This window comes from Vipera ursinii (genome assembly GCF_947247035.1).
Source record: "Vipera ursinii genome assembly, chromosome: 7".
In the NCBI taxonomy this organism is placed as follows: domain Eukaryota; kingdom Metazoa; phylum Chordata; class Lepidosauria; order Squamata; family Viperidae; genus Vipera; species Vipera ursinii.
Genome location: NC_139521.1, coordinates 4,181,035 through 4,200,017, shown reverse-complemented (window position 1 = coordinate 4,200,017; position 18,983 = coordinate 4,181,035). Strand labels below are relative to the sequence as shown.

Here is an 18,983-nt window from a genome sequence, read left to right as displayed (position 1 = left end):
AAAAAAAATAGCGTTGGTTAGACAAGCATGTTCCAGAAGACGCTTCTTGTTCTTTTTTTTGGGGGGGGGGGGAAGTGGGGGATGCAGAAAATGAAATCCTCAACCCTGGGAATGAATGAAAAAAAATATATTCTCCGCTTATCACCAGAAAGTGGACGTCCACGCAGATGTCGTACATCCTGATCAACGTTGCCTTTTTTTAATGTGTCTGCGGGGTTGTGTAAGTTGTTCTTCTGTTTTGCCTGGGATCGAGTGTCTTGGTAGATTCACTAAGCAAACGCTTCTCACTGGGATGCAGTGATCTGGGTTTTGTTGTTTTGTTGTTGTTTTTTTTCTCATGCAACTGTATGAATGGGACACACAAGGTACCGGTGTGACATTCATTGATTTAAATTGATCAAAATCTACCTCGCTGGGGGAGTGCGGCAGGCATAGAAATTTTCCCCACTCCTTCGGCATCTCCTGCCCTCGACAAACCTCTCCACCTGCCTTAGCTGAGAAAAGCCACAATTCCAGGCCAAATAAATTCAGCTCTTCCTTGTTAGAAATGAATTTCCATCCGAGACACTTCCGCATTCGCGCGATACTGAAGAAAAAGATTTCTTTTAATTGAAGCGCTTCCAGAGATGGTCACAGATGGCCACAGATCAAGAAGGTAACACTTTTAAAGACCCCGTCCAAACATTTTTTGCCGGCTTTATATGAAAACGTCCGCAGACAAGCTCTGACCAAGTGTCTTTGCAATACTTACTCAGTATCGATAATTTCTCCCCCCCCCTCAAAAAAAAAAGAAAATAATAATAACAATTGAAAGATTGGATACGTTTCATGCTCCACATCTTCCATAGCTTCAGAGATGGAAATTTTATTTTTTTTATATTAAGGAAACGAGACTCCTTGTAATCCACCAGCGTTTTGTCCTTTTGCAGCTTCTTCTCCTATGTAGAAGAAAAAAAAGAAGAAGAAAGACAAAGAAAGGTTAAAATAATGGAAGCCAACGATGGCAACAAAAACCCAGAGGCACGAAGCAGGAGGGGAAGGGATTGCAAAATGTAAACTAAACACTTTATAAAGTAAAAATCACATACATTTCGAGTAAATAATTGCTCAGGGGCAAGTTGACGTACTCAAAATTGCTTGTTGTATTGTTCCATAAATTGTATTTAGCTTCAGTTGTTCTGGTATAAACTTTTCTAGCACTTTTTCATCATCCTCTTACTTTTTTAAAAGTTGTATTACCTAACTCTCATTAAACCAGTGTAATTTAGAACCCTTTTGACTGGACCACGTCCATTGTTTCCGGTGCAAAGGTTTTCACGCCTTAGTCAAGTCTTGTTCAGTTCCTCCCAAAAATGCTATTTAAATTCCAGATTAGCTGGCCTTCTTCCCCCATCTCCATATTTTTGGATATTTCTGAAATAAGATTCTCACAAATATGAGACGGTTGCCCAGCTTCCGGATTTTGATCAGGGGACCAGGGAAATGCTAACACAGTTGAAAATGTGAAAAATAAAAATAAAAATGGATCATGAATCAATTCAGCATCGTCGTAACTTTGAACAGTCAGCAAATAAATAGTTGTACATTGTGGTCTGCTTGTGTGTGTTTCAAATTGTCCTTGGCCCCAAGATGAAGGAACACTTGCCCATTTCAGTGAAGGAGGCAAAAAAGGACATGATTTTTATGAAAGCTAAATGGCGTAGGTAGTCCTCGTCTTACAGGGGTTCATTTAATGACTGTTTGAACTTACGACGACACTGGAAGAAGTGATTGATGAGCACGTTTTCCTCTTAAGACCGTCGCGGCATCCCCGCGGTCATGTGATTAAAATTTCAGGCGCTTGGCGACTGGTTCATATTTGTGACGGTCGCGGCGTCCCCTTTTGCGACCCTTCTGACGAGCAGAGTCAAGGGTTCACTTAACAACCGTGTTACTAATTAAGGAACCGCAGTGATTCGCTTGACAACTGTACCGAGAAAAGTCATAAAATGGGGCCAAATTCACTTCACAACTTTTTCCCTTAACAACCTAGATTTTGGGCTCCGTTGCGGCCGTAAGTCGAGGACTCAGCTGTATCGAGTCTGCCATGTCACCGATGTCGGTAACGCCTCTCCCAGCATTTTCAAGGTGTCGGAGAAACGCCAGATGGAAACAAGCTTATCTCTGTGCGTTCGAAACAGGGTTGTCCTGAATTCAAAATGTGCACAAAATTGAAGAATGGCCGTCATTGGGAAGAAGGGAGAACAAAGACGAACGTTTAGTGACCAGCTCGCTTGAGATTGGATATGCAGGTAACCCTCGACTTTACGACCACAACTTGAGCTCAAAATTTCTGTTGCTAAGCCAGACAAGTGTGAAACGAATTTTGCCCCATTTTGCGACCCTTCCTTGCCACACCTTGCCACACCCTTCCTTGCACCTCAGTGCAGCCGTTGAGTTAGTAACACGGTTGTTAAGTGAATTTGGCTTCCCCGTGAACTTGGCTTGTCACTAAAAGAGGATTTCGTGACACGCACACACCCCCGGGGATACTGCAACCATCCCAAGTATGGATCAGATGCCAAGCATCTGAATTTTGATTAGTGACCAGGGGAACGCTGCAGTGGTCGTAAGTGTGAAAAATTGCCAGAAGTCGCCGCTTTCAGTCGGGTCACTAAATGAATTGTTACAATCTGAGGACTCTCTGAAGCCTGTTCCCAATTCGATGTCAAACCTTAAGATAGCCGTGCTCTGCATGTACATTGGGAGTAGTTCTTTGAATACGGCGCATTTATGCTGCTTTTTGAATATCGGCTTATACCAGGAGGAATTGTACGGTTATTGGAATATAAATTAAGACTTATCTGCATTGCAAAAATCCAGACGATCGCTAATTGATAATAAGCCAACAACGGAGGAATCATGAACTCTGCAATCTAGAAACCGTAGCTGTAATGGAACAAAAATCTCTTGCGTTTTTCTGCTGTATTGTCAAACCAAACGGATCATTAGACTTTTAACACTTGTCCGGTCCGGGTGCGAGAAGAGGAGGGGGGTAAAAAAAAAAGCAAGAAAATTAATTTGCTTTTTAAGTGTCAGGAACTCGACGCTGGGACATTAAAGTGGAGAGAATCGCAACTACCAGCTGATCCTTTGCGTCCCCTCTAAAAATAATCGAGATTTTTTTAAATAAAGCACTAGAAGGCGGTGACAGCTGTGCATTGAAAGCACACACCCATCGAGAGCTGAAACGAACGTGATTTACCAAGTGGTGCCTTTGCATAAAATAGACAAATATTTTTCAAGCTCCTTCGGTAAATTTTATCACCAACATTTTGTTAAAAAAAAAAAAACAACAACAACAACATGCAGTGCCGTAAGCCTTGGTTTTGCGTAAACTTATTTCCTACGAAGCGTTTTGGATTTATTTATTTTTCCCCCACCCGACTTCAATGGGGGTTGACGCCATCAGATAATTTACCATAAAATGAAATGGAAGGAGGAAAAAACTTCCCCTAATTCTAATTTGCTAATAAAAGCTTCAGAATCTCTTCATCTGCTTCCCTGTTTTAGATGTGTCGGGAGTTTTTATTTTATTTTCCTTAATTCTGAGCAAAAAAAAAAGGGAGGGGAAGGATACAGTTTAGCCGCCATGCAAATCTGTATAACTGGCTAATTAATTTGAGGCCAACGCTATGAAAAGTTTCTTTGTATTGATGCGGACGAATATGTGGCAGAATGAAAGGAAAAGAAAAAAAAACCACAGCAGATTTTATACCCTTTGCAGTTTGGTCAAGACATATCGTCCTCAACATACGACGACAACTGACCCCCAAATTTACGTTGCTAAGTGAGACAGTTACTGAGTTTGGCCCCTGTTTGACGGCGTTTCTTGAAACAGTTGTTGAGTTGTTATGTGAAAGTGGATGATTCCCCCTTTTCTCGGCCACTAAAGACGAGCGTTCTTTTTACACAGGTTGTCCTTGACTTACGACCGCAACTGAGCGCAAAATTTATGTGGCTAAGCAAAGCCAGCTATTGAGTTTGTCCCCTTTTTTCGACCTTTCTCGCCACCGTCGTTAAGCGAAAAGCCGCAATTAAGTCAGTAACACGGTCGTTAAGGGAATCTGGCTTCCCCCGTTGACTTTGCTTCTCTGAAGGTCGCAAAAGGGTGTCGCGTGACACCACACACACACCCCGGAGACACTGCGAGCGTCGTAAATATGAGTCGGTTGTGCCAAGGGTCTGAATTTTGATCACGTCACCGTGGGGATGCTGCAACAAAGTGTGAAAAGTGGTCACTTTTTTCCAGTGCTGTTGTAACTTTGAGTGGTCACTAAACAAATGGATGTAAGTCAAGAGTGACCTTTAGAAGTGAACCCCGTACTCTGGAATCTGTAGACCTAAATCCACGTCTAAGAAAGATCTTCTTTCACTAAGTTCTTTAAATAACCCAGTTAGCGACGGTTCCCACAAAAGCTTGTAGGGATGTAGAAAGGCAAGCTGCTACCGACAGATTGCTGTGGTCCTCAAGATCTTGACTACCAATGAGATTTGGACCCAGAATAACAGAGTTGGAAGGAGGTCTTCTAGTCCAACCCCTTGGTCAGGCAGGAAACCCTCTACCATTTCAGACAAATGGATGTCCAGTCTCTTCTTGAAGACTTCCAGGGTTGGAGCGTTCACCGCTTCTGGAGGCAGGTTGTTCCACTGGTTAGTTGTTCTCACTGTCAGGAAGTTTCTCCTTAGTTCCAGGTTGCTTCTCTCCTTGACTAGTTTCCATCCGTTGCTTCTTGTCCTGCCTTCAGGGGCTTTGGAGAATAGCTTGACTCCCTCTTCTTTGGGGCAGCCCCTGAGATACTGGAAGACTTGCTATCGTCATCCATCCCTGCTCCTACTAAGTCCATCTAAGCTCTGAGTAGGACCTAGCCAGCGCTTAGATGAGAGCCAAAGACCAGAATGGACAAAAACGTTCTAGAAAATAAGGAATTGGGAATTGCTTGCAAAATTTACGTCCTTTTCGTCCTGGCAGGAGCGTCATAAATAGGGGTCAGTTGCCAAGCATCCGGATTTTGATCAAGTGACCATGGAGAGACTGTGACGGTCGTTAAGTGTGAAAAATGGCGATAGCTCACTTTTTTTTCCCCAGCGCCGTTGTAACTTGGAACGGTCACGAAATGATCTGTTTTAAGTCGAGGGCTATCTGTACCAAAGAAATCGGGAAAACATCCATTTCTCAGGCCCCTCGTCCACTAGTAGAATTGCACTCTATAGGATACATCTTTTAGGATGCCTTTTTTTAGTCGCATCTGATGAAGCGTGATGAAAAAGGGTTTTTTCCCCAGTTTGGGGCTGTTGAGGTTTCCAAAATTTTGTCTTCAGTTAGGGCTGTTGTTCTGTTAAAACACACACGCATATAACACTTTCATGATAGAACCGTGTTTATATTTTTGACTTCTGGCTTAGCAAAGTATATCTTTTCCAATAAAACTGCGGAAAAAAGTATTTTAAAGGGCTATAATAATTCCCATTACGTTTTGCAAATATTAGCACTTTCTTAACTATTTATATATTTTGAAAATGTTACACAGGCAAAATAATCGTCTCGCTTAAGCCTCTTTTCAAATCCTCGCCTGCAGATGTAGCTGGAACATTACATTTATTCTACTTCTCATCTAAAAACTATGCAGAATTTTTTAAAATAAAATAAAATATAATATATTTTATAAGCTAATAATAATTGGGCAAATAAAGGTTTTTAGCATGTCTTCCTATTGTTTGCGGATACTGAAAATTTTGGTAATCTTTCTTTGCTAAAGATGTGAATGTTTCAATGTTCCTATGCTGTTTCTACTTTTTTGGTAATCCGATGGGGGAATTCCGCAATGACATTTTGTCATGTCAAACTGTGAATATAAATTTGTACTGTACAGTCCTCATATGTCATATATAGTATGGAAAAATGTATAAAATACTTGTTAATGAAACAAGACGCATAGTAAATGTCAGTGTGTAAATAACACTCCCGGCAAAGTTGCATTCTTTTTTTTAAAAAAAAAAGAAAATAAAATGAAAGTAATTGGGGGGAAAAAGAAGTACAGAAGGGATATTTAGAGCAGATCCATTAAATTTAGGAACAGAATAATTACAGATAGTCCTCGACTTACGACGATAATTGAGGCCAAAATTTATGTTGTTAAGGGAGACATTTGTTAAGTGAGTTTTCCTCCATCTTACAACCTTGATCGCACGGTGGTTAAGTGAATCTGGCTCCCCCCATTGACTTTGCTTGTCAGAAGGTCGCAAAAGGAGAATCACACAATCTCAGGCCCCGGCAACGGTCACGAGTATGAAGCAGTTGCCAAGCATTCTCAATTTTGATCACATGATCCTGGGGAACGCGGCAAAGGTCGTAACTCTGAAAAAGGGTCAAAGCCACTTTTTTCCCAGTGCCGTTGTCACTTTGAACGATCACTTAACGAATCGTTGTAAGTTGAGGACTGCTTCCATTTATGATTACTATTCCATTGATTTAAATGGACCTGGTGGGCATGTGATTATTTTTCAAATGTCCTTAGGATTCCGACTACGTCATCCTAAACGTTGTTGCTGCTGTCGTTGCGTCGGAAATATGACTTCAGAGTTGGCGCCAACGAGCCACCTTGTTCCTCGCGTTCTTTTTGTTCCGTGATGTTACCGACACACCTAACACCAAATGAGGGTTTATTCAGAGGCACCGCTTCAAGCGGAAATTCATGCACGTTCATTGTTGGTTAGGCAAAAGTTAGGTATCTAAAGAATCGCCTCTACCTTTTCATCCTTGCTCTCCCTGGCACAACCAATCATAGATGAAGGCCTACTGTAGTTTTATATAAAGTTAAAATGGGCCACGGTTATTCTATTCTGTCATGATTTCAATAGTTAAACATGTCAGTATGGATTCCATCAAGTACCTATAGAAAAGAATATTTGTAGCTCAGGGTTGAACTAAGGGGGGTCCTTGGTGCTCTCTGAGCTTGGTAATCTTTTTTTGCAGACATTTCATTACCCAACTAGGTAACGTCATCAGTGCTAGAAGAGAGTGGGGTTTGCGGAGAGGAGGCAGGGGAGTATGGGACCTTTGCTGCTTTCTGAGCTTGGTAGTTTTCTTGCAAATGTTTTATCACCCAGCTAGGTAAAAGAGCAAAATCCACTCGCTTCTAGCACTGATGACATTACCTAGCTGGGTAATGAAATGTCCATAAGGAAACGACCAAACTCAGAGGGCACCAAGGACTTCACGTTCCATCTTCAAAACGTACACCAGTTGGTCATTCCACTCTACAACAATTAAGCCAACACCACCTGCTACGACTCTTAGAAAAAATGAGGAAGCTAGTAATTAGTTCCTAATTAGTGGAACAAGAGTTCCCTGGCCGGTTTAACGGAAGGGGAAACTGCCACTCGAGTTTCTAGTCCGACGCTTAAACGCCTTCATGTTGCATCCCGTGAAAATCTACCCTACCTCTTAAGCGCAAGTGGCGAAAAGTTTCTCAAGACTTCCCAACTATCTTTTGACCCGGTTCTGCTCAATCCACCAGATTACTCTATTTGCAGTACAAGACAGACAGGGTAGGACAAGCCTGGCTGGCCATTGGCGCACCGTGTTGCTAACTTTCTTCACGTGGCCCAACTAATTGGGACACCTAATTAGCCAAATCCGGCAATGTCATTATCTCTGCTCATCATCCGGCAGAAGAATCTTGCAAAGCCGCGTGAAGAAGGCGTCCTTTTGTGATTTGGTAAATGCCATTGTGACTTGCAGGAGGTAACTGCTCCACGAAGCACCCCCGCACACCTGTTTGTGTTGCCATGTGGGGAGACTGAAGCAACTTCCGCCTTCACACACGACTGTTCCCTGTTCCTGGAATTACAGGTCGTCCTCGACCTAAGAACAGTTTGCTTAGGGACCATTCAGAAGTTACAACAGCCCTGAAAAAAGCGACTTACAGCCGTTTTTCACATGACCGTTGCAGCGTCCCCACGGTCATGCGATGTACATTCAGATGCCACACAACGGGCTCGTATTTATGACGGTTGCGGTGTCCTGGAGTCACGTGATTCCCCTTTTGTGACCGTCTGATGAGAAGCGTCAATGGGGAAGTCAAATTCACTTCACACCTAACTAATGTTCTCACTTAGCAACAAAAAACCTGGGCTCAATTGTGATCATAACCTGAGGACTACCTGTATATCAGTAAACCTGTCTGCTGACTTGAGGACAAGAAGCCCAGCGGGAAAGGAGAGCAGTAAATAGTGGTGTCATGATTTATATATTGTGTTGACCCTACGTATTGCCCGTGTTTGTCGAACTTGTGAATCTGCCTCCAGACAGAACTCAGGAATAGAGCTGTACAATAACTCAAGACTTGTGGGAGAAGAGCGGGTAGATAAAAGAGAACATCTGCAGCTCAGGGCTGGAAGGAGGGGTCCTGGAGCGTGGCCGTTTTCTTTTCATTACCAAACTAGGTAACATCAAGGGAACAAGGGAACGAGGTTTGCAGAGTGGAGGAAGAATGGGAATGTGGGGGTCCTCTGATGCTCCCTTCAGCTTGGTTGCTTTCTTGCAGGCATTTCATTACCCAACTAGGGAACATCATCAGTGCTAGAAGGGAGGGAGGGAGGAGGAGGAGGAGGAGGAGGAGGAAGAAGAAGAAGAAGAAGAAGAAGAAGAAGAAGAAGAAGAAGAAGAAGAAGAAGAAGAAGAAGAAGAAGAAGGGAAGGAAGAAAGAGGAGGTGGGGTCCTTGGTACTCTCTAACCTTGGTGATTTTCTTGCAGACATTTCATTACCCAACTAGGGAACATCATCAGTGCTAGAAGGGAGGGAGGGAGGAGGAGGAGGAGGAGGAAGAAGAAGAAGAAGAAGAAGGAAGAAGAAGAAGAAGAAGAAGAAGGGGGGAGGGGGAGGTGGCAGAGGAGGAGGAGGAGAAGAAGAAGAAGAAGAAGAAGAAGAGGGGGAGGAGGAGGAGGAGGAGGAGAAGAAGAGGAGGAGGAGGTGGCAGAGGAGGAGGAGGAGGAAGAGAAGAAGAAGGGAGGGGGAGGAGGAGGAGGAGGTGGCAGAGGAGGAGGAGGAAGAGAAGAAGGGGAGGAGGGGGAGGGGGAGGAGGAGGAGGAGAAGAGGAGGAGGAGGGGGGAAAGGGAGGAGGAGGTGGCAGAGGAGGAAGAGGAGGAAGAGAAGAAGAAGAAGAGGGGAGGGGAGGAGGAGGAGAAGGAGAAGAGGAGGAGGAGGAGGTGGCAGAAGAGGAGGAGGAGGAGGAGGAGGAGGAGAATGACGACAACTGTGGGGTCTTTGGTGCTCTCTCAGCTGGGCTGTTTTCTTGCAGACGTTTCATGACCAACTGTGGTAACATCATCACTGCTGCTGCTGTTACCTGGTTTGCATAATGAAACATCTCTAAGAAAACAAGCTCAGAGAACACCAAGGACCCCTCAAGTGCAAGCAGAGCTGGTGGAATGAAATGCACCATCAGCTTAGCGTCCTTGCGTTGTCGTGAAATTTAAATCTAGCCTCCTTGAATTCCACGGAGCTTTACCTCACACTAATTGAGTGCTGACCATTAATTCAGGGGTTCCCCAACCCCCAGTCCGTGGACCAGTATTAGGCCGCAACATGCCAGCAACCGGTCCGCACCAACAAGCAAAGCCCCATCCGCGGGACGCAGACAGCACACAAAACTATGCACTCGTTAGTCTGTGGAAAAACCTTTCTCCATGGAACCGGTCCCTGGTCCCCAAAAGGTTCACTGCATTAGTTAACTAGATTCTTGTCTATAAGCTAGGCCAGGGGTAGGCAACCTTGGCTCTTTTATGACTCATGGACTCCAACTCCCAGAATTCCTGAGTCAGCATAGCTGACTCAGGAATTCTGGGGGTTGAAGTCCATGAGTCATAAAAGAGCCGAGGTTGCCTGCCCCTGGGCTAGGCCAATAAATCTTTCTGGACTACAACTCAATCTGTGATCTTAAGCCTTTGACATAACAACTGTATGGCCCAAGGAGGTTAGCTAGTCTTCAAATGAAGGATCTTATCTGATGCTGTCAGAAGAATGGACCCGGTATTGCTTATTTTTTTCCTGCAACGAAGACCATTTTATAGCCACAGCTTTTCATCATAAAAAATGTCCCGTATGAGTAAATGTGACGTGTTTTTTCTTATTCCTTCCAGTAATAATAGGCAACATGAACCTTGCCTTTTCTAGGAATATCTAACACCACTAGATGTCACTAATGTTCCATGACGATTTTACATATTACTGTATACGAATAGAATAGAATAGAATAGAATAGAATAGAATAGAATAGAATAGAATAGAATAGAATAGAATAGAATAGAATAGAATAGAGTAGAATAGAATAGAATAGAATAGAATAATGAAATGAAGAATAGAATAGAATAGAATAGAATAGAATAATGAAATGAACAATAGAATAGAATAGAATAGTGAAATGAATAGAATAGAGTAGAATAGAATAATGAAATGAAGAATAGAATAGAATAATGAATAGAATAGAATAATGAAATGAAGGAATAGAATAGAATAGAATAGAATAGAATAGAATAGAATAGAATAGAATAGAATAGAATAGGACCTTGTAGGTCATCTAGTCCAACCCCCCACCCAAGCTGAAGACCCTACACCATTTCTGAAAGATGGCAGTCCAGTCTCTTCCTGAAAACTTCCAGCGATGAAACTCCCACAACCTCTGAAGGCAATTTCTGTTCCATTGGTGGATTGTTCTCATTGGTACAAAAACTCTCCTTATTTCCAAGTTGCTTCTCTCCTTGATTAGTTTCTATCTGTTGTTTCTTGTCCTGCCATCAGGTGCTTTGGAAAAGAGGTTGACCCCCTCCTCTCTGTGACAGGCCCTCAAATACTGGAAGGCTGCTACCATGTCTCCCCTGGTCCTTCTCTTCATTAAACTAGACATGCCCAATTCCAGCAACCGTTCTTCACAATGTCCCCTCATCATCTCGGTGGCTCTTCTCTGCACCCTTTCTAGAGTCTCAACATCTTTTTTTATAGTGTGGAGACCAAAACTGGTTGCGGTATTCTAGGAGTGGTCTTACTAAGGCTTTATGCAGTGGCATTAGTACCTCATGTGATCTTGATTGAATCCCTTGCTATATCAGAGCATGCACCGTCTTATTGTGCTGAGATAACCCAGGAATAAATACGGTAAACAGTGGTTTGTGTCAAATGGTAGTTTATATTACACTATCTACAATATACACTAGGAACAAAATACACACACACGTGCTAATACAGCAAACTCCAACAGACAGCATTTACGGCAGGAAATGGATGCGAGAGGACACAGCAGCAAAAGACTACCCTTTTATACTCAGGCTCTTAAAGGGACGCAGATCCTGCTGAGTCATTCCTATCATTGCATCCTCCACCTTCTGCTACATTACCTCATTGCAGAAGCTGTTTAGCTATTAAATTATTGGCTTGACAAATGACTACAAGTTTGTGTTTGTGTCTCCGACAGCTGCTGTGCAACTCTGTGGACAATCGGCCTTGACAAAGTCACCATTGGTCAGTTGCAAAAGGCAATTGGAATAGCTTACATCCTCCAGCGCCATCAGTCCACATCTGCCTATGCCAGGTCCTTGAGAAGGACTTGACGGGTGCCTAAAAATGCCAAATCCAGCCTAAACATTTGGCTTTAACAGCATTAGCCTACTACACAAACCCTCATTCTGTTGGCATCGTTGGGGTGTACTAAAGGGAAGCTGGAGATGATAGAAGTTGATTTTTTCCCCTTCATGTTTTTTTCTTTTTGAGGGAAAATTTCTTTTCCCCACCTCGCTTTTTTTATCCAGAAGATACCTCTGTGAGATGGAGTTGCACAATGAATCACAAAAGAGCGGTTGCCACACACTACAATCAAACAACCTGCAACAGAGCTTCTTTCAGAAATTGTCACTCTGCCGTGGTATCGGAGGACAATTGCTTGCAAATGTCTCTGGACTACAACCTGATTGTCATTTTTCTTGGAATAAGTCCCATGAGATTAACCCGGATTTACACTGGGGAAGATGTGGGTGTTTTTTTTTAAATAAAGTTTATAAAAGTTTTATAAAATAGTAATCATTCGGAAAAAACGTGTTATATGAGCATCTTATTCACTAATACAAATTAAATTCCTAATCCCTAAATCTTTTCTTTGATTGGGGAAGATGTTTATAGGTTGCAAGAAGGCCAATATAATTCAGCTGATTGTCAGCGTAGAAAGAGCAACTGAGATTTTTTTTCATGATTTTTTTGTTGTTTGTTTAATTTTTGGAACACCTAGATCATTTTTAAACAAATCCAAGGTGACTCTAGCCAAAAAAATCAAACCTAATACAAAAAATTAGGAAGGAGAAAAGTCAGGGAAATTATAGCAAATAAAAAAAAGCCATTTTAAAAGGTCTTCAAATATATACCCATCAGGATGCAGGGAACATTTTTTTTTCCCCCTACAGAAGTTCTTAGATGTTTTCATATCCGATGTGGAACTTGTGTCGTCCCGTGTCAGGATGCGAGAACAAGAAAAGGGAAAATTATTAATTTAATATTTTTTTAAAAAAAATAAAATAAAACCGGTACGGATAAAGTTGAGTTAGACGTCCATCTCCTCTATAAGTCAGGGTCCAAAGGAGAACTTGGTTTTTTGTAACTACGCTACCGAAAACGATTTGTCTGTCATTAAAAGAATGACGGACACCAATGTCTTTGGTCGTCAGCATCCTCACCTAGGGCTCTTTCATTTCTTCCGGGTTTGGCAATTTAATCTGGAGAGCCGCTCTCAGATTAGCCCAGAAAAAGGCATGTTTTCTCTTGTCTCTTGGCCATTCCAGGTAGGTCCTCTTGGCCATCAAGGCTTTGAGTTTGTAGTACCTGGCGGGAATGAGGTAGGCCGGGATGGGCTCCAACAAAATCAGAATTAAACCGTCGGCGTTCTCGCTGAATAACTTGTGGTGAGCAAAATACAGCTCGTAATGGCACCACTCGCTCTGCACGAAATTGGGAGACAGCACAAAGATGGACTTGTAGCTCTTCTCTATGGAGTCTATGATGTTCTCCACAATGCTCTTCCCGGCGATGAAGTTCCTCTCGTGTTGACAGATCCTTAAGGACCCGTCTTCCTTCTCCAGATTGGGAATGAGTTCGGTTTTGACCCAGGGAGCATCATGCTCGCTGTAGGACACAAAGGCATGATACTGGACGTTCTCAGAGATGTCTTCCGATTTATTCTTCCATATCCGCTGCTTCACTTGGCTCCAGCGCCAGATCATCTTGAAATACCAAGGAATGTCAAAGCGAATGCAGAGGAAGGCTACAACGGCGATTACCAAGAGAGTAACCGCTAGAACAATCGTAATCAAGACAGTCACGTTGCACTCAAGTTCAGAAACATGGAAATCTTTTAAACGAGTTTCTCTTATGTTGCTGGGATAGGCACACCTATAAAAGTCAGGCCAGCCAACTAATGCCACGGATTCTTGTTTTTGAAGATTAATCAATTGCCTTAATTTACAGTTGCAGTGGAAGGGATTATGTCCTCCTTTTAATCTTTGGATATTCTGACAGGTCTGGGAGAATTCAGAAAACTGGTCCAGGACAAAATTATTTTCTACGTTGAGCACCTGAAGGTTTTTAAAAGGGCCGCATCCTGGAAAGGCATTGAGTCTGTTAGAAGCCAAGCTTAGCTCCTTTAAAGCAGTCAGGTCAGCGATCTCTTTAGGCACAGCTGAAATACGATTACTTTGTAAGTCCAAAATTTGGATGTTGTTCGGTAAACATCTAAAAACCGAGTCTGTTAACTTGTTGAATGACAAGTTCAGTTTCGTTACATGTTCGCCCCAGTTGCATTCGTTTCCACTGTCTTTGTAATACAAATGATTCTGGCTTACATCCATATAATTCAGGGACATCATGTTGCTTGTCATTAAACTCACCTTGGTGAGATCTTCAAGCCTATTCTTTTGCAAAAGGAGCGTTTGTAGCATAGCTAAGTGTTCGCAGCCTCTGAGCATTGTGTCGGTCAATGTGTTGTTTTGAAAACATAAATACTTAAACCGACTGGGTTTTTCAGGACACAGCGTATATAACATCCCAGAATCAGAAACAGTCAAGCTGTCAATGTTCAAGTTGGAAAATGTTGAGTACGCAATGTCCTGGTTAAATGTCGCTGTACCAAGGAGTGTATATTTGATGGTTAAACTCTTTAGCGAGAGGTCCGCATTTTTAAAAGCTCCAGCGTCGAACGTAGTAATGGTTGGGTATAAGAGGGTTAAATGATTAATGCTGGATTTCCCCACTGCCTTCAAAACGTTGACGAGATCTGCCCAACTGAATTTCGTATCGGTTATGGTTAGATTTAGCAATGTGCTTTTTGACAGAAGTGTTCTTAAGTCTTCGGTTTGCCCCAGTGGGATCTTAGAAAGTTCTAAATGTTCTGTGCCGTTGAACCCCAGATTCAAGAGGAGGCGAAATTTTGCGCTTTGAGGGAGCACAATCTGAACCGTCTTTGCCCTGAACACAAGAAGGCTTCCGGGCCTATCTTTATGAAGATTTTCTAAGTCCAGAAACAGAGTATCCACTTGTAAATGCATAACGGCGTTGACACTTGAAAGCGTTCTAGTACTAATTCCAAAATAGCCCAGCTTTGTGACCTCGATGAATTCGGAGGACAAATGCATGGTGACGAAGTCATTGTAAGCCAGATCTAGATGCTTGAGGCTTTTCATAGGGAAAGCAGACACATTCCTTAGATTGTTGTGAGATAGATCGAGGTGCTCCAAGATTTTGTTGTGCCGGAAAACACCCAAATCAATTTCTCCGATAGAATTATGAGACAGAAGTAGCATTTTTAAGTTGGGAAGGGAGAGAAAATGAGACACTTCTAGCTTAGATAGATAATTATGCGACAGATCCAGAATGGTTGTTTGGGTTGATAAGTCTTTGGGAACGGCAAAGAGAGAACTCTTTGAATAGTTCGCTATAAGTTCGCTTTCCGTGGCTGAGTGGGCGAAATTCCATGAGGTTATCACAAATACACAAATGGAGAGAAAAGGCTTTGTAGCTGACATTTTCCTTCCAGCTATAAGGACAGGAGAACTGAAGGCTCCACTCAGCTGGGCATCGTTCTGCAAAAAAATAATTCGCGGTACAATATTACATCCGCCTTTAATAGTTCATTGTTCAGCATCCTTTATTCTTTCGAAGGATAATCAATGAAACTTTAACAGGATAACAGCAAAATAATATGTGACTGGGGGAAAATTCAAAAAGAACTGGAGAGTTGGGAAAAACTGCAATTGTCTTTGTTGGGACGGATTGCAGCAGTGAAAATGAATGTCCTGCCCAAATTTTTATTCTTATTTCAAATGATACCGATTCTTAAGAAAGACTCTAACTTGGAGGAATGGCAGCGTGGTATCAATAAATTTGTGTGGGCAGGGAAAAAGCCACGAGTTAAACTTAAGATTATGCAGGATACTCGTGAGAGAGGTGGCCTTAAAATGCCTAATTTTAAATTATATTATGAAGCTGCTGCACTAGTAGGAATAAGTGATTGGATTAATTTGACACAATTGAGGTTATTAAATCTTGAGGGCCATGATCTGTTGTTTGGCTGGCATGCATATTTGCTGTATGATAAGAAGGTAGATACTGTGTTTAGGATGCATATTTTAAGACAGGCATTGCTGAGAGTTTGGAAGAAGTATAGACATAAGTTAAGCAGCAAGATACCATTGTGGGCAATCCCAAAACACGCAATAGAAAATATACATGCTGGTTTCAAACATGATGAGACTACTTACAAGGAAATTTTAAGTTTGGAAAGGAATATTTGGTGCTTGAAATCATATAGTTTCTTGCGAGAAGAGAAGGTTGTTCAGACTTGGTTTCAGTATATTCAGTTACAGGCCAGGTGGAAAGAAGATCAAAAAAATGGATTTGCAACGACTGATGAAAATTTGATAAAGCAAATTAGAAATCAAGGACCAGCACATATTAAACGGATATATCTTGCATTGATAGAGATCGATTCAGAAACAGAGCTTGTTAAGGATTGTATGATAAAATGGGCCCAAACATTCAGGAAGTTATTACAATGGACACGTGGGAAAAGATCTGGGTGAGGAATGTAAAATTCACTCAAGCTCAAAGTTTAAGAGAGAACTTTTACAAAATGTTTTATAGATGGCATCTAGATCCTAAAAAGCTTGCAAGTATGTATCCGAATTATCAGCCTAAATGTTGGAGGTGTGGTGATGAAGAGGCAACATATTTTCACATATGGTGGACATGTAAAAAGGTCAAGGCTTTTTGGATAAAAGTCTGGTGGAATATGCAGAAGATTTTTAAACGGAGGATAAAGTTTTGTCCGCAATTTTTTTTGTTGGGAATAATTGTTGACGCTACAGTTGTGGACTCTAAGTTGATGTTGAATTTAGTTACGGCAGCAAGACTTTTGATAGGTCAATATTGGAAGAAAGAGGAACTGCCGACTATACAAGAGTGGATTTTAAAGGTTTCCGACTTGGCAGAGATGGCGAAGATTTCGGCCTATTTGAAAGATTACTCGCAAGAACATTATATTATGGAATGGAGAAAATGGATTGAGTTTATCCAGAATAAGTATAGGGTCAAGAAGTTTTATCTAGCATTTGAATAAGTCTTCTTTCGTTTTCTTTTTTCTTTTTTTATTTTGTCTTCTATATATATTTAATAATGTTAAGTTTTGTTTGATCCTATATAAGTTAGAGAGTGATGGATTTTAGAATTTATAGTTGTTAGTATATGGTTGTTTATGATTGCTTTTTTATATATATATACCTTGTATTTAGCTCTGGGAGGTCCGGGGGGGGGAGGGGGGTTAGGGGGAGGTGGGGGGGGAGGAGGGAGGGGGGGAGGGGGGGGAAGGGGGGAGGTAGGGAGGGGAGGAGGGAGGGGGAAGGGAGAAGTAGCATTTTTAAGTTGGGAAGGGAGAGAAAATGAGACACTTCTAGCTTAGATAGATAATTATGCGACAGATCCAGAATGGTTGTTTGGGTTGATAAGTCTTTGGGAACGGCAAAGAGAGAACTCTTTGAATAGTTCGCTATAAGTTCGCTTTCCGTGGCTGAGTGGGCGAAATTCCATGAGGTTATCACAAATACACAAATGGAGAGAAAAGGCTTTGTAGCTGACATTTTCCTTCCAGCTATAAGGACAGGAGAACTGAAGGCTCCACTCAGCTGGGCATCGTTCTGCAAAAAAATAATTCGCGGTACAATATTACATCCGCCTTTAATAGTTCATTGTTCAGCATCCTTTATTCTTTCGAAGGATAATCAATGAAACTTTAACAGGATAACAGCAAAATAATATGTGACTGTGAAATTTCACATTGGTCTTCTAAGATACTAGAAACATGATGCCTAGGATAATTGGATAGCCCTCTGTGATTCTATAAGACGATTTAATTGGGGTGGAAACTAATCAAGGAGAGGAGCAACCTGGAACTAAGGAGAAATTTCCTGACACTTGGAACAATTAACCAGGGGAACAACTTGCCTCCAGAAGCGATGAATGCTCCAAGACTGGAAGTTTTTAAAAAGAGATTGGACAGCCACTAGTCTGAGACGGCATAGGGTTTCCTGCCTTAGTAGGGGGTTGGACTAGATGACCTCCAAGGTCCCTTCCAACTTTATTATTATTATCACTATTATTACTACTACTATTATCGGAGGAGTTAAGCAACACACACACACATTTTCTTTCTGTTTTGAGCTTTTATAAAATCATTTGCATGTTTCCTCTTCTAGTTTCTTTCTTACTCAGGGGCCATACAAGAAGTTGTAGTAGCAACTACTTCCTCCACACTGGGGCCCAACTATCTTCTTTTTTTTTTATTGAAAAGTTTTAAAATACAATTTTCCTTTAAAAAAACCTCCCTTCCCCCTCCCTCCTCCCCCCCTACCTCCCCTCCTCCCCCCTACCTCCTCCCCCCCCTACCTCCCCCCCTCCCCCCCCCTACTTCCCAGAGCTAAATACAAGGTATATATATAAAAAAAAGCAAACCTAAGCAACCATATACTAACAACTATAAATTCTAAAATCCATCACTCTCTAGCTTATATAGGATAAAACAAACCTTAACAATATTAAATATATATAAAAAACTAGAATAAGAAAAAGACACTCTCTAGCTTATATAGAATGGAACAAACCTTAATAGTATTAAATATATATTAAAGACAAAAAAAAGAAGGAAAAAGAAAAAAAAAAGCCCCTTCTCAACCCTATACTTATCCTAAATAAACTCCATCCATTTTATCCATTCCATGATATAACATTCTTACAAATAATCTTTCAAATTAACCAAGGATCCCAAATCAGAAAACTATCTTCTTAAATCTCAGTGGCCAAATTTGTTTAACCCAGCAGTCTTGCCACAGCTGCCTAGATCTTCCCGTAACATTTTGAATCCTTTTAAATAATGTCCTTTGCATCTTTTGCTTCTGTTTAAAGTTCGGCTACAGATTCAAGTTCTGTTAAAAGGACCCTCCTTGGTTTTTCACGCCCAAAACACTGCCGTGGAATTTGATTGATTTCTCTCCCCCCACTTTTGTTTGTTGTTTGTTTGCCTGTTGTGGCCAAGAGAATCTAACTCTCTTTGGTTCTTAAAGAAGTTTTCATCTTCTTTAGTTCTCTTTAAACAAAATAAATAAAATCCTGAAATACAGTACCCTTTTTTTGGGGGGGGGGGACAAGAACAAAATAGCTCCGTGAGAAGGGCGGTATATAAATAAAATTATTATTATTATTATTATTATTATTATTATTATTATTATTATTATTATTATTATTATTATTATTATTTATTATTATTATTATTAGGCCTATTACGGCCACAACGGAGCACAAGATTTCCGTTGCTAATTGAGACAGTTGTTCAGTGGGTTTTGTCCCATTTTATCACGG

The 18,983-nt window shown here is 41.5% G+C and overlaps 1 protein-coding gene across 2 annotated transcripts; it reads right to left on the bottom strand.

Annotated features, from left to right (window-relative positions):
- Nucleotides 1-69: 69 nt before the first annotated feature.
- On the bottom strand, nucleotides 70-15,057 carry LOC310643609 (toll-like receptor 1). 2 transcript variants are annotated; one of them, XM_083368082.1, is made up of 2 exons: nucleotides 11,524-15,057; nucleotides 70-2,302 (listed from the first exon to the last, which is right to left on the bottom strand). In XM_083368082.1, the coding sequence occupies exon 1, from the start codon at nucleotides 14,876-14,878 to the stop codon at nucleotides 12,761-12,763; it is 2,118 nt and encodes a 705-aa protein (XP_083224208.1). In that variant the 5' UTR covers nucleotides 14,879-15,057; the 3' UTR covers nucleotides 70-2,302; nucleotides 11,524-12,760. The 2 variants fall into 2 exon arrangements, with proteins under 2 accessions (XP_083224208.1, XP_083224207.1); XM_083368081.1 differs by lacking the exon at nucleotides 70-2,302 and adding an exon at nucleotides 9,256-10,774.
- Between the last annotated feature and the right edge of the window lie 3,926 nt (nucleotides 15,058-18,983).